This window comes from Scardinius erythrophthalmus (assembly GCF_964197995.2).
Source record: "Scardinius erythrophthalmus genome assembly, chromosome: 21".
Classification (NCBI taxonomy): Eukaryota; Metazoa; Chordata; class Actinopteri; order Cypriniformes; family Leuciscidae; genus Scardinius; species Scardinius erythrophthalmus.
In genome coordinates, this window is record NC_138241.1 from 30,865,259 (window position 1) to 30,881,304 (window position 16,046).

Sequence of the window (16,046 nt, forward strand, 5' to 3'; positions counted from 1 at the left end):
AGAATATCATATCACGAATCGATGAAAAATATTGGTCAATAACTGATAAGGTATCCATACATAATGCATCCCATAAATAAATAACATATCAAATGATATTGTTAGTGAAATCATAATATGCCAACTAGAATGCAAAAATGATTTTCTCATTCTTTGACAGGATGAAGAACAGGACCCACTACTCAACAGCTTCAGCCACTTGAAAGACACCCTCAATAACATAAAAGGTTAGACTTGATCAAACTCCGGATTGCTGTAAATGAGTAATTAACTAAGATGGTTACTGAAAAAGGTGTCTGGACAGTTTTCTGTCCTTTAGTAGTCAGTTTATCCAGCCTCTTAATTTTGTAACAGTAGCTGTTGAAATGCCCTTCTCCCTCTAAACCCTCATAATACAGATTTTTGTTGACAAGTCTTAAACACAAGCATTCTACCACAGCACCATTTTTTCGTTTCCTTTATTTAAGACTAGACTGAATCCCGCCAGACGGGATCAAACTAAACCGACTCATTTATCATTCGCCAAAGTGCTTCTTTCCTGCTACAGAATGAAAGCATATTTAACCAGGTGTATGCTAAATTTCCTTTGAGAAAAGGCATGGCCTTTTCAAATCAGTCAATATTATCTTTCTCAATGTCTTATAATTGGGCTTTTATGCCACCTTATAATTTTTGGGGTCCCGTGGAAACTATGTCAGTGTTTGTTCATTTAGTTATCCAAATACCTCTTAATGAATAGGACAGCTAAGGTAAATGTTATGCTATGTTTTTATGCAATTGTTCCTCTTCAAAAAGAAATGAAAATTCTTTCTTACCATGATGCTCTGTTGTGGTGTTATGTTACAACACTTACAGACTTAAATGAAAATTGCTGCTATTTAACTGTCATAATCTCCTTATGACACGAAAAGCTGAAAGCTGGTAGTACCTATAACTTTTAATTTCCACAATTCCACTAATATTTTACTATAAAGTGCTCACTTTTGTCCACAACAGTGACATCTATGGCTTGTTTACAGAATTACACTAGAATCTTAAGAGCTTTTGTGTTCAAGTAACATTAGTGTAACTTTAATGAGTGTGATGACTGATTAAAACAACCCCTTTAGACTGTCTTTTAGGTAAGAGGGTACAAACTATCTTGACTAACATGACTTCCCTTTGGTTGCTAAAAGTCCTGCATAAGCATGCCAGCCTGATTAATCATAGTGAATTTCTGTGTATTAATGGAGGGGTGTGAGTTGATGAGATGTGCAACAGCTCTCTACTCTGTCTGCATGTCGTCATGCCTCTGTAATTGAAGCCCTGGACAGGGAGTCCTCTCTCTGGAGAATACTGCTGCTCTGAGATGGACAGGAGCGGCTGTGTCTGGACCCAGGCAGAAATCTACCAAACTTCCCCTCAAAGTCCTTGTTAGTTCTCTTGCGTGTTGACTTTCATTCACCTACTTCATAGTGAATAAAATGGGTGATGTTAGCTTGTTTTCCAAGCCTAGTTACACTACTGTTTAAAACTTTAGTATTTGTTATTTGTTGTTAAGGCTGCATTTATTTGATCAAAAATACGGTAATAACAGTAATATTGTGAAATATTACTACAATTTAAAGGAATAGTTTTCTATTTTAATAGATTTTAAAATATAATGTATTCCTGTGATGCAAAGCTGAATTTTTTATCATCATTACTCCAGTCTTCAGTGTCACATGATCCTTCAGAAATCATTCAAGTATGCTGGTTTGTTGGTTAATTTAACGCATCCTTGCTGAATATACACATCTTAATTTCTTTAAGAAAAAAAATTCTTGCTCACCCCAAACTTTTAAACCGTATTGTAGGATGCAAATTAATGAATTAGTGTAGTTATTTCTGTAGGAATCAAACAAGTGGCAGTCCTTTGCCCATCCTTTGATCACTAAAAATCTTGAAAGCTATAAGCAAATAACAAGCCTTTATTTCACTGATTGCCTTGTTTTACTAATTGCCTCTTAATAATAGATCTAAAACTGAAAGCACTTAGTAAGAAGTGCACAAATATTGCTCAATGCCTTTTCAAGAATTATAAAATGGGTTGAATGGGGTCTGGTCATATTATGTTGCCAGTGTTTTGGCTCAGTGTACTGTGAATTAAATTTATATATGTATCTCTTAAATAGCCCAGCTGTCTTCTTAATGAAAGCCTATAATTCCATTCACATTGTGGCCATTTTATCTTAGCCAACAACAAAAGATACCGCCAAAGGAAATGTGGATTAGCTCCAAAGGTTTACTAGCCACTTTTACTGACTTGATAAAGGTTTCATTCTCCTTCCTCTGCACCAGCCGTTTGATTGGCAGGCACATGTGCCGTATGGCGGCAGAATGCAGCTGGAAGTATATCATCTGCAGTTTAGGTTGGGTAAATATAGCAGGGAGACTTGTCAACCCGAGAGATAGATTGTTCTGGGAAAGGAAGTGTTGTCTCTCCCTCCACAAAAAAGTGTTCTCGTCTTGAATGAGGCCATTTTTGTATTTGTGAAACAAAGAGTTTCCAGTCCTGAGTTTAACACATCAGAAACATGTGTTGGGACTTAAGCTACCTCACCTAATATGTACAATACACTTGATTCAAGCAGTGTTTGTGGTAGGCCAGTTTTAGGTCAGATGTGCTGAACAAGACAAAAAAAGTTTGCATATCGTGCAACCCCCCCACATACACACAGAAATTCGATTTGCATGTTGGCAAAATTCTTTAAGTAGCAGATTAAATAGACATTGACCTATTTCAACAGATATTTAGGTTACATATTGTTATAGATACCATAAGTACCCTACTTTTTTTTTGACTGATATACTGAAGTCATCGCTGAGTTTTTGATTTGTCTTTTGTCTTGGAATCTCAAGCATGAAGGTGGTGACAGCAATGATCTATTTCATCTGGTGTTATTTGCACAAGACTCTTGGAGTGAGCTGCGCGCACTTAGTTGCTGATAAGCATGCCCAGACCGAATCTGCAGACACTTTTGCATTTTCTGTCTTGATTTGAGAGAAAGTTAAATGGAATGATTTTAGCTGTTGTAAAATGTGTTAAAGGGACTCAAAAATCCGACTAACTTTATTCTGTGGAAAAGACGACAATGGTTGCCTTTTTCCATAGAAGAAAGTCATACAGGTTTATAGCGATATGAGGATGAGTAAATGAGATTGTTCTCTTTAAGAAGAGTTGAAAGCATTTTGCTTTAAGTTTTAATTGAAAATGGATAGTTATAATTGCCTCCAAGACCATCATTTTAATACATAATATTTACATTTTTGCCAGTTTATAAAATAAACGTAAAGTATAATAGTCCTCTGTTGGCAGCAGAAGCCAGTCAGATGGTCTTGTTAATCCGGAATCCCTCTGGAATTACAACTTGGGGTGACAAATGGCACTTAGACACTCCGTTTTTGAAATCCACAAACACACTGGTATTGGAGAAATGAGCTCTAGATCTTGTGTAGCTTGGTGGACAACTGCTCTATGAATCTATTGGTTTTGTAAGGGAGATATTCTAGCTATGAAACGTGGTCTGTTTAACATCAAATTGAGAACTAGGATTCAGTATGAGGTTAGGTAATTCTGTGGGATGTTTTTGATATCCGCTCTACATCGAATAGCGTACCATTGAGGTAAAGAGGAGGGAAGGAAATGACCGTTGGAATGAAGATGTCTCACCTTCTCATAGTATTCCCTTTTTATACACTAGTCAGCCCAAGCTTTAGTCCTTTAGAGCTTTGAATCTTCCTCCAACACTTCCCCCCCCCTTCGCGTCAAAGGTCAGGTTTTTGACAAGTCTGTAGAGGAAGCCGACAGACTAAATCCTCTCATTTTTATTCATACAAATACAGGTTTAAAGACGCCACCTGGTAGATCCAATTCCAGAGCTTTGTTTGACTGACAACTCTCTCACTTACCCCTAGCATTTCCTCCCGTTTGGTTTTCAGGCTCTAAAGAAACTCCTCTAATAGGTCAGACCACACCATCCGATGATTGGATGTCGACTGAGTTTTGTAGTAAACATTACAGTGATACTTTGATCGCTGGTTCTTTTCAGGCACTTTCTGTAATCTCTTCATCTCCTGAACAATGGGCTGTGGAGGAATCCTTTGACTGTGTCTTCTTGATTAAGAAATTTGCAATGCCTTTGACAGGGCTTGAGTACTGTATTTGCTACTTCTTGTCTCCATATGAATGGATATTTGAAACTATACTTGACATCTCATATCATGTTAAGTCATTTTTGTTTGGATGGTTGTGAGCTTTCCCCCAAGGTTGCAAAGCAATTTGGGACAAACAAAATGAACTGGATCAGTAGCAGGAAATTATTGTTTGCTAAAAGAAAAAAGCAAATTTTTTTAGCATTGTGATACTGTTTTTTTGACAAAGGATAAACATAGCCACTTTAAGAATGTGTCTTAAGAACTGATTATTTTATTACCCCTTTGCTAATCCTTTGCTAATTGGTTGTTGGTCATCTTTTCAGATTCTTTTTATCCACCTTTTTATATAACTGACTTTAGAAAAGTTTTGAAGTCTAGTCTAAGCAGTTTATGCAACTGGCTGCTGCTGGTGTCCTCTGTTTCAGTCTTAACACACACATGTATCGTGAACTATAGCTCAAGGTCAAGTGTGAGCTGTCTCAGGCCAACAGCTGTGCTTGTGCTGGCGTCCCAACCAGGGTTTCTTCTGGGGCACGTGGGAATATCCTGCTCCTTTGAGGCCTTGTGGACTCTCTGCCATTTAATATGTGCTTGTATATCATACCTACATGATCTGCAAGAATGTGATCTGTCAAACAAACAGAAACGAGCATAGTCATAAGTCTGATCAGACCGACACAAATGCAAATGTGTTTACTTATGATGGCAAATAAATTCCCTTTGCCCTTCAAGGGAAGAGAGGGGAAAAAAACATGAGGGTCTGCCACTCATGTCCTTGGTAACATCATCTGAGATGGCAAACAAATAGTAAGTAGAGTGTGTGTGTTCTCAACATCAATGTGATGAATGCTCCTGCAGGGAAGTCACGTCGGGTTTAAAGTTACTGAATAATACAGACAGACAGAACAGTAATGACTTACTGGACAGATATTAGGAAATCATTTTATCGCTTTATTTCTTTACACCATGCTTTGCTTTTTCAATTGATTGTCATGTTCTGCTTGAGCTTTTGTTCTATATGCTCCATATTTGTCTCATTTTTAAAATGGAAGTTGCCATAGTCTTTTCTCCCCTATTTTGTGAAAAAAAATGTGGGATGGGACTTGGTGTTGTCCATTGGCAATTGATTGCATCATTGGATGGTTGTGGTTTGCTATTGCTGTGATGTCATGTTAGTGACAGGTTTCCCCGCCCTCGCACCAGTAAACGCATCATCAGAGAAGAAATGTCACTGCAAGTGGGAGGGTAAGTTTGTTTTGATTAAAGATTACATGATTTAAATAAATAAATAAATAATATTAATAGTATTATATAATATTAGTAATATTCCATAAAATAAGAATAGTCAAATTTGATTTCATGGTGAAGTTGTGGACACAGGTAGTTTAAGGAAGTAATTAAAGCTGTAAAATGCTACGTTTGCACTCGTCTTACCATTGTGGGACATTTCTCAGTGGTATTTTAGACAAGACATGTTCTTGCATTTTAGAGCAGTCCATGTATTCCATGAAACAAAACATGCTATTAGTTAATTGAAACAACAATAAATATTAACGCAAATATATATATATATAAGATGATAATCTAGTCAACCTCACTGAATTCAGCATGAGGGATAGGTCACGATAGTTGGCTAGTCGACTAGTCCTCCAACAACCAGTCCTATAGTTAAAACGATGTGACAGATTGTCACATTGTGTCTTGGATCTGACAAATTGACAGTAATTGTTCACCAGAGCAGACTTGATATTTGCCTTGTGTTGACATTGCACCAATTTGTGAAACATGCGTAATGTCCAAACTACTATCATTAACCTTTAATGCTAAGCTGGATGTTTAAAGGTAGGGTTACTGTCCGATGTGAATGTCAAAGAGATGAGATAGGAGCCTAACCTGTTGAATAGCGAGAGCATTCTCTTGAAGGAATTTACAACTTCTGTCCCCTGAGGAGGGAGGCCTTCTTCCATTACACCCAATCTGCTGTCCTAGGTTTCCATCACAAAACAATTCTCAACTCTCCCTGGATCCTCTTTGCCCTTTCTCGTCTTAATGAGGGATAAGAAAATAATACTTGGTTATGTTTCGACCTTGTAACTGATACCGCACATTGCTAATTTCTTTGATTTGTTGACAAGTCATGAGTATTTTTTTTTTTTTTTTTTGATTATCCACTTTATGATAGATTGAGAAACCTTGGGGTTAATTTCCGCAAAAAGTGCTTACATTGTGTTAACATTGCTAACACTGTTTCATCATCTTGATCATTGCCTTAAGCAATGGTATGACTTTGCATCTGACCAGTAGGCCTTATTCATGAAACTTTCGTAAATATGAGCAAATTCTGAGTAATTTGCATCTAACATGGACCATCCCATGAATTCTTACACATTCACAAATGCTTAAAGGAACACTCCACCGTTTTTTGAAATAGGGCTTATTCACCTTCTTTCCTACATTTAGATAGGTGGGCAAATGCATTTTTGTCTCAGTGCATGCATTGTTTTAGTTTGACAGCGTCGGCACTAGCTTATCTTAGCATAATGAATGGAATCCTTTGTTGCCAGCTAGCATGTCCTGAGTAAAAGTGATATATAAAAAAAAAAAAAAAAAACTTATTACTTCTTGTGGCCTGCGTATTCACAACAAGTACAAATAGCGATGCAGATTAACACTAGGCGATTTCCTATGCAGATATTTGTGTTAATCTGTTGTGCAGTGTTAATCTGCATCACTATTTGTACTTGTTGTGAATACGCAGGCCACAAGAAGTAATTCGGTGTTTTTTTTAAATTTTTTATATCACTTTTACTCAGGACATGCTAGCTGGCAACAAAGGATTCCATTCATTATGCTAAGCTTAGCTAGTGCCGACCCTGTCAAACTAAAACAATGCATGCACTGAGACAAAAATGCATTTGCCCACCTATCTAAATGTAGGAAAGAAAGTGAATAAGCCCTATTTAAAAAAACGGTGGAGTGTTCCTTTAATAAACCTTAGATTTGATTATTACACACGTATGTTAATATATTCCAATTATTCGTAAAAAGGGTGCTTATGCATGCTCATTCACAATTTGCATAATCCCCGCCCATGAATTACGTGTGCAGGAATGCGGTGGGATCTTCTGGACTCTTTTCTCAGGTTTGGCTCCATATTGCATAAATGCAAAAGAGACTCCTTAGCCATATGCCTAACAAATTATTTAATGTGTTTAGCTTCCAGACAAATACTACTGGTACTAATATAACTTTATTTTCACACTTAACTAATTGGTTAACTAATTAATTGTATTATTAATATGGTAAATAGCATTATCAAAATGCAGTGTCATCTGTTTGCCTAAAAAAAATAAAAATAAACTTTTGGATGATTTACACACCATTTATGTATGTTGGGAGAAGGTGTAAAACATTTTTTTACACACCAACTAACATTTTGAGAATGCAAACAAAACTATGAACTATGACTCCCAAAAACTATGTCAGAACAGCTTTGCAACTGTGTTACACAAATTTATTTCACTCATGTTTCACTAATGTGGCCCAATGTGAGACGGGGGAAGTAATGTTATGTTCATGTAACTTGTCTGAAAACAAAGTGTTAATTTTGCAATTTGGTGACTACTGGCGACTGATGTCACTTTTGATTCAGTAATGTTATCTAGAAGCCCGAAATAAACACCAGGAAAAAATATATTTTGGTTGTAACACATTACCCCCCCCCCCCCCCCCCAATTTCATTTTATTGCATGTGCTTTGCATTAAATGTCGATTGCGTAGAATAGACTTTTCTGTAGCTAAAGCACTTGGGCTTGAATAATAAAATGCATTGCTTGAAGTCGCGCAGATGCTTTTCCGAAGGTGTGTTGAAGTGTTACTTTAGCTCTGTAAATCCACAGTACATGCTTCATATGCAAGTCATCCGTCCCTGTGGTAAGTTTAACACCCACAGCATTGTACTGGTGTCACTCGGGGTGGCAGCTCGCTCATCATGGCCTCTGTCCCGCTGTAATAAAACGCTCCATAAGTTGTGATGATGGATGCTTGTCTCCTCTTTGCCAAGCAGCAACCGAGCACTGGTTAGTAGCTGTAAATCTGGCCAGTTAACAGTGCTCTAACCGAGGACTGACAGTCAGGGCTTAGGCCTGGTGTTAGGTGGGGATGCAACTGTTGTCCTGTTTCAGAGCCTCTCAACAATGTGCTGAGTGCACGGAGGGGCCCAGCTCACAACTATTAATCATGCGCTGTGCTATGAAAGGCTTATGGGGCAGGGGTATGTGTGCATGGAGGAGTTGGAGGTGTCGTTGGTGGGGCGGTGATGTTGACAGGAACAGAGGACAAGAAGATGGAGCACAACAAGATGGCTGACTCCATGCAGCTTCACACCCCCATCCTAAACATCTAACCCCACCAACTCGTGCTTTAAAGATGAAACTTTAAAAGGTGTGTGAGTAGAAAGGTTAAAACGATTATAGGGGCCAGAGAAATTAAATTAAATAACTCTGCCTCTGTCTTTTTCTAGCTTCCTTACAGTGTGTTTTAGGTTAAAATCTATGATTGGGAGGTTTTGTTATACAATATAAATTTTATGCACAGTATGTGTCAGTACCTCAATCAGTACCGTACCTTATCAGCCAGTGTAAGACATTTATTTATTTATGTATTTATTCACTCATTCATTCATTGTTATTGTTTTTATTTTTTTGCAGTTTCCAGAATTGATTAAAATGTATATTTAATTATGCATGCTCAAATAATTTTTGTTATTAACTTTCACTTAATCTTTAAAAACACTAATTTAGATTTAGAACACTAATTTAGAAAACTAATTTAGACACTTTTAAATGTAATCTTTAACAAATGAATATCCATTTTTTACACTGTAAAACTGTGTACTTGCTTATCAGGCCATAACTTTAAATAATTATCTTATTATCAGCTAGAATTTTAATATCAGTCTTCCATATTGAAAATTCAGCTTTGCCATCACAGGAATAAATTACATTTGTAAAATATATTAAAGGTCCCATTCCATGGATTATTTTATTATTTTATAATGTTTCCTGGGGTGCCCTTATAATGTTAGTATGTTTTTTAGATCAAAAAATTGTTATAATTTAGAAATAAAAGGCATATTTCCTAGCCTTATTTCATCCCCTGATTTGAACGCTCTGTTTGAAGGGGCGTGTCTGCTGAGAGACTTCAATGTAAACGCCCTCTGCTGTGACTGGCTGACATGCTTGCATATGAAATGTCTGGCATTACATGTGGAACTATCTGGAAAACTTTTACTATTATACGTTTTTACTATTACAGCTATCGGGATTAACGAATCGTGAGAAGTTTAAGTATTTAGATCTATTCCCATCACATAAAAGGTTGCAGTGATGAGCATTGAGCGGATGACAGTCTGTTGATCGTGTGAAAAAAGATCTTATCATTGCAACGCAGTTTCTGCACTCACTAATGATTTCACCAATGCAAACATGAGGTATATAAATACAGTAAGAGATTCGTTGTGCAGTGTAACAGCGTCATTGATTTCATAACGAGTTTTGGCAAGTGTCCAGATAAACTCGCGCTGTGTGATTGACAGCTTGGGCGATTGGAAAGGGATTGTTCTTTGATCGCTTTCTGTATATTAATCACAGTTTAAGTAAGATTATTTTCATCCTACGAAGAGAAACGATGTGAAGTTGATCGCTACTTACCGCCTGCTGGAATATAGTTGAAATTGTCCCCTTCGTCAGTATGAAACGCTGAGAGAAGCCTGCTTAACATTATCCCAGGTTAGAAAAACAGTCCGTGGTGAAATGGACAGAGCAAACTAACAACTTCGAATTAAACTTTTGCGGTATCCGACTATAGATAAACATCAACCACGTCTGTTGACATTTCGCCATCAATACGCCTGTATTCCTGTGGGCGGAGGTTAGTCAAAACACGGTTTTAATGACGTCATTAAAGAAGGAAGTAGAGGGGTGTAGTCCAATCCAGCCGTTCGATGTAGTCAACTTCTGTTAAATAAAATATCTCGCTTGGCATTGAACTTTGAGCTTTATAATTTTACAGATATTATTTATACTCTAACAACAACATTACACACTAACTAAAGTTTGAAACATGGGATCACGAAGAACGGGACCTTTAAAATAGAAAACAGTTATTCTAATAATGTTTCACAGTAGTACAGTGTTTATTGTATTTTTTGATTATATAAATGCACCTTGATGAGCACAACACTGTGTCCTAACCAGACGCATTGTGATAAGATTCCAGCAACAGGCAGTTTGTCTGTCCACACCAGATGCAACTACGAAACGCAACACAATCAATCAAATAACACAGCCAATCAGAAAAAACGTGTGGGTGGAGCTCTCTGCAAGCCCACTGCACCCAATATAACCACAGAATAAAGGTCATAAATGTTGCACCATTTTAATATTAACATTTTAAAATACATGACTGAAACATGCATACACTTGGTTGTTCACATTGAGTTCACAGTTCTGAATGTTTTTGTTTCCTTTATTTTCATGATCTGAGGTGAATTATCATTGTTGATTCCCGTATGGCTATAAAGGTCACGCAAAAATGATATTCAAACTCATGTTAAATTATTTTACATTTAAATAAAGCAAATAATCAGTACCTGAGATTATCACTGTCATATTTGTATTTTGTTTCTAAAATAGAATCCGCTGTCGCTCGTCGCATATCGCCGTCGTGGCTGGACAAAAACTCTGATTAACTTTGATTAAATACTATTTATTGCATGTCACAATATTGCATTGTTTCTGATTGGAACACTATAAGAGACTTACATAAAATGTAAAATCGTTAATACTGACCCAAAACTTTTGAATGGTGCTGTATTTGGAGCACATATACCTGGAGCAATAGACAAAAAAAGAACAACGATGTGATCATGTAATCAAAGTATTTACATGGGATTCATGCAACTACTTTTTATTTGCAAAGACACTGTCCACTCTGGAGGATCATAGTGATTTAATTTGTTAAATGTAGCATTTTATCAACAAAACCATTTTGGTCTGCCCATTTGTCTAATTTCCTGCTTCATCGATAGATCCTGTCGTCACCTAAACATACTGTTGTTCTACATGGCACCGAAGAAAAATTGATTTGTACTCAAGCCTCTCAAAATAGTCAAGCTCCTTCTGTAGAGAGTGGCGAAGACATGCAAATTGACTCAAGTTACACTGGCAGCTTTTGTTGTGAGGTCTGCAGTAATCCCTCATCAGCACAGCAGATGATGATTAGCAAACAAGACTGCTTAATTACTTTCTGCCTTCTGAATTAATATTACTCTCATGCAAACAGGCGTTCTGCTGATTTGAAAGCACTGTTTGTATGCAGCATAAAATGTCCTTCAAACTGGCTTTGAGGCATGATAGGGAGTTTTCTTCAGTGAAATGAAAGACAACATTTTGCTCACAGAAAATGACGGCCCTTTTACGACCATTACGATTTTTATTCTCATTACCGTCAGTGGTGATTCTCATTACTAGAATGCAGTTTTACTCACAGGTTGCAGTTCAGTCTGTTGTACCTTCCTAATGTGAGATGTCATCTGTAATTGGCAGAAGGATATTGAGTGTTTTGTGCGGCTGTTTTGGATTGTTCTTTAATGTTCTGTTAAGCATATTCTTATGAGGTGGTAATTGGTCCAGGGTTGAGGGACTTGTGCTAGACGCCTGCTCACTCTGTTACCGCTGAAGGAGAGGGCACTGGCCCCTAATAACTCCACATTGAGAGCCGAAGACATTCTCAAACTGAGGGGTATTAAGGTGGGTTTTGGGCCGTTTCAACACCTCTGCCTTCGTCCCGCAACAATTTGTGTGGTGACATGTTGACGGGACAGTCTGCATTTCCAGGACTTACAAAATGACCAGGTATCTGCAGTTTCTGCAAGTGCCATGTGCTAGTTTTTGATGTGCAAATCGTACTGTTGCTATGTTTAACCAACAGGAGGCCGGGTCAAATTTAGCAAAGGCTGGGTGGCTCAATTGTGTTTTTTTTATGGGTTGTTTTTATCAGATGTATTGCTGGTGTCTCCTGCCAGTGTGGTTTCACATCTGATCAATCATTTTGGAGAAAGCTTGTTTGTCATAACGGAGAATGTTCATCAGAAATGCTTTTGTATCCTCTTGAATCCTAGTAAACCAGTAAGGTGCCAAGTTAAGACTAAGAGAATTAAACCATTTGTTTGTTGTTTTTGTCTGTTTTTTTTATTGTTTGTCTTTTGAGTCAAGTCTAAAATTAGATGGCTGATCTAAACAAATTAAGAGGGCAAGCTCATTCATCTTATATTCATCTAGAAATTATTGAAATCTAGAAAATCTACCATTTCAAATCTCTGTCCTAGCATTTTTCAGTTATCTCTTAACAATATTCATAATTATTAAAGAATGGCTGTTCTATTCGCTTTATTGTAATGCAAGAAATAAATAAATAAGTAATGTAAATAAAATAAAGGTATTTAAATGGATACTGCGTCATAGTACTGTTTAAAAGTTTTGGGTCAGTGAGAAATTACTTCATTAATTTTTTTGTATTATTCTGCAACGACACATTCAATTGATCGTAAGTGACAGTAAAGACTTTTACATCGAGATTATATTATTTAAAATAAATGATGATTTAAGTTCCATTTGATCTTTAAATTCAACAAAGATTTACTGAAAAAGATTTCACAAGAATATTAAGCTGCACAACTGTTTTCAACTTTGATAATAATAAGAAATGTTACTTGAGCACCAAGCTGTAACCCCATTTTTTATTTCACCTCATTATCAAAGGAAAAAAAATCCCTGAACAGTTAATCATATTTATTGCTGACTCTGGCTCTTTGTTACCAGTAGCATCTTTTTTAAAAGAAATGGTGAACTAATTTGGTCATATCAGCAGCACTTTGTTGTCTGCTTTCAGTGAGTTTACCCATCAATACCTGAGGCTAGAAAAAGATGCAAGTTACATGCAGGAGGCATAACTATAGGTGTCGGTCACACTGAATCTCACTAAATCGGGCTCATATGTAGGCCTGGCTAAATGAATAGAAAGCCTCTCTGGTTCTGACCGAAGCTATTACCCTTTGATAGGTGTAAAAAGTATATCAGGTATTGTGCTTTCTGGATTCTTGCACCTGGTCAACGTAAAGCTAGCCAAAATTGTCTGTAATGCCGAAAGAGGAAAGGTGCACGATTACCACTGTCCGATTTCATTGAGGTTTGTAACATTAGAGCAAGAGTAGAGGTTGCTCGGATTTTAATGACAATGGAGTGTCTTATGATGTTGAGAGAGTTCTCTTTTTTTCAAGTCTGTTAGGCTGGAGAAATCAAAGCGCACAGCAGACCAGCAGTAGACTAAGCCCTGGTAGAGGGGGAATGGTCTGGGATGGGGGGTTTGCAGAAATAAGGGCCAATATTAGTATTTCAGAGGCAGCGCCTTGCTTGTGTGGCGTTCAGATCTTAAGCCTAGGGCGTCCCTGTGCGAATCCCAGACTGCCTTTATGGACTGAGCTAATAAACCTCTCCACACACACGCACACACCCTGAACACAGCTGCTTGTTATTTCATGCCCCATAAGGACCCTGTGACCACGAACATTCTAATACACATTTCTAATTAAATAGGCATCGGTGTGTGTATGTGTGTGTGCATTCAAGTCCAACTGTCTTGTTTCGCTCCTTGCCACACACACACACACACACACACACACACACACACACACACACACACACACACAGATTGACAGGCTTATTGGCAAATAAAATTCAAACCACTCTTGCCTTGTCAATGCCAGGACAAACAGTCCCTCAATGTCACATATACAGCATACACGCAAAAGCCATAGTTTTATGGGCAGATAAGATTTCATAGTGAATGTTGATTTTGTGTCAGTTATTTTCTGCACTTTATCTAGGCCTTTCATATTAATTTTTATTTATTTCACTATTCATTATTTCATGTGGCCTATAGTACTCAGTTTATTTGAAACACAATTGAGTGAATCCCTGTTTTATTCTTACTCCTTTATGATATTCAACATCATTTCTTGAAGAATTGCATAGCATTGAAGTATTGTATCATGAAGCCAAAGCTATATTTGGATAGAGATTAAGTGCGTGCAGAGGATACAGGAAAATCATGTGTATTATTCAGGACCGATCAAACACCCAATGCCCACATACACACTGCAGCTAAATGTGGCTGTCACTCATCTATTGAGTTGGTAATCCCATTCTGTAACAGTACTGGTTTGGATATTTAGAAGTGACAATCGCATTATACAATTGTGACAACTGTGTAAATATTAAATACAGTACATTTAGTGTGTACATAACTGAACAGAACATGCAACTCATTCACAGATTTTGATACAATTCTTCTATTTGCTCTCACCGCCCATTAGTCTAGCTGTAATCTGTACATTATGGCATAGAGCAGTGGTTCTTAAGCAGGACACCGGGGTCCACTTGAGGGCCTCAGCAAACATCCAAAGGGCCCTCAAGGTGACTTAAAATAAGACAAAACAAGCATTAACAACATTAAAAATCAAGATATTTCTTATTGTAACTCGCCCCATCAAACAAAGTTTGTAAAAAAAACATGTAAATTAATAAAATAGTATAACTTTTTTTATTATTTTGGTCCCACTTTATATTAAGTGGCGTTAAGTACTATGTACTTACATCAAAAAATAAGTACAATGTACTTATTGTGTTCATGTTGTATTGTAAAACACTTTTGCTGCTATTGAGGTGTGATACGGGTAAGGTTAAGGACAGGTGTGGTGGACTGGGTAGGTTTAAGGTGTAAGGGAAGGGTCAACTGTGTAATTACAAATGTAATTACATAAATTAATTACAGCTGTAATTACATGCAGGAATTTTTAAAATGTAAGTACAATGTAAAAACATGTAGTTACACAATAGGTACATTGTATCAAATTATTAATTTCAATGTAAGTACATGTAAGTACATAGTACTTAAAGCCACTTAATATAAAGTGGGACCATTATTTTTTATAATTGTTTTATCCAGTAGAAATTGTAACTTTCTTAACCCTAATCCTTTATCCTGTAAATTGTTATTCTGTAAATCATTAAAAAATGGCAAAGCAATAAGACTTTAGAATATTGTTGCTAACAGTGTGTGGACTCTTGTGAAAAAAGTTAATAACCAGTAATCTAGAGAGGAGCAGCTTAACAAATGTAAACATGTTGACATTGGTTTACTAAAATTAATGTCTCCGGTTGCTAATATTTCTCTCATTAAAAATAGCTCACACCCAAATGGTATCAATGTTTCTCATTTACAGACATGAGACACCAAAACATGGTTATGCTGTGGTTATCACCATGTCAACCAGGACGGGTTCAAGAGCGAGTCCTATATTTCGTACTCATACAAACTCATTTAGGGCCTGTGGGGTTCATGAAGGCACTGGAGGGGGTCTTTGGAAAGTTATTTAAAACATTTACCGTTATTATATTTCAATATTTTTCTATAGTTAACCTGTTAAGCTGCACCAGTGCGTCGGCGCACTGAAGCGGTTTTTTTTATATATAGCTCAAAGTTACTATCAGATTTAATGTTATACTTCGACAAACTATACATCATTAAAAAGATATAAGACTCAAGTTTCAGTATTTGACCACTATTGTATTCTGAGAAACTTATAGCGACAGTTATTTCTTAATTTGTGTCAGGAGTTATGAAATGAAAAAATGAGTCGATACCTTTAATATGAATTATGCGCGTCAGCCGCTTTCATTCATAAAAAAACTCCCGTGCCGTCGTCATGACAGCGTTACACAAAACAACGTCCCTCAGGGCTTTAGCTC

General features: G+C 36.9%; 1 protein-coding gene across 1 annotated transcript in view; it reads left to right on the forward strand.

The window, feature by feature from the left end:
- Window positions 1–16,046, forward strand: part of gbf1 (golgi brefeldin A resistant guanine nucleotide exchange factor 1) — a gene marked incomplete at its 5' end in the record, with an annotated part of 80,007 nt that overhangs the window by 4,628 nt on the left and 59,333 nt on the right. The window contains one exon of the mRNA XM_081351624.1: window positions 161–227. Within this exon, the coding sequence (XP_081207750.1) occupies window positions 161–227 (67 nt within the window). The remainder of the gene's footprint in view (window positions 1–160; window positions 228–16,046) is intronic.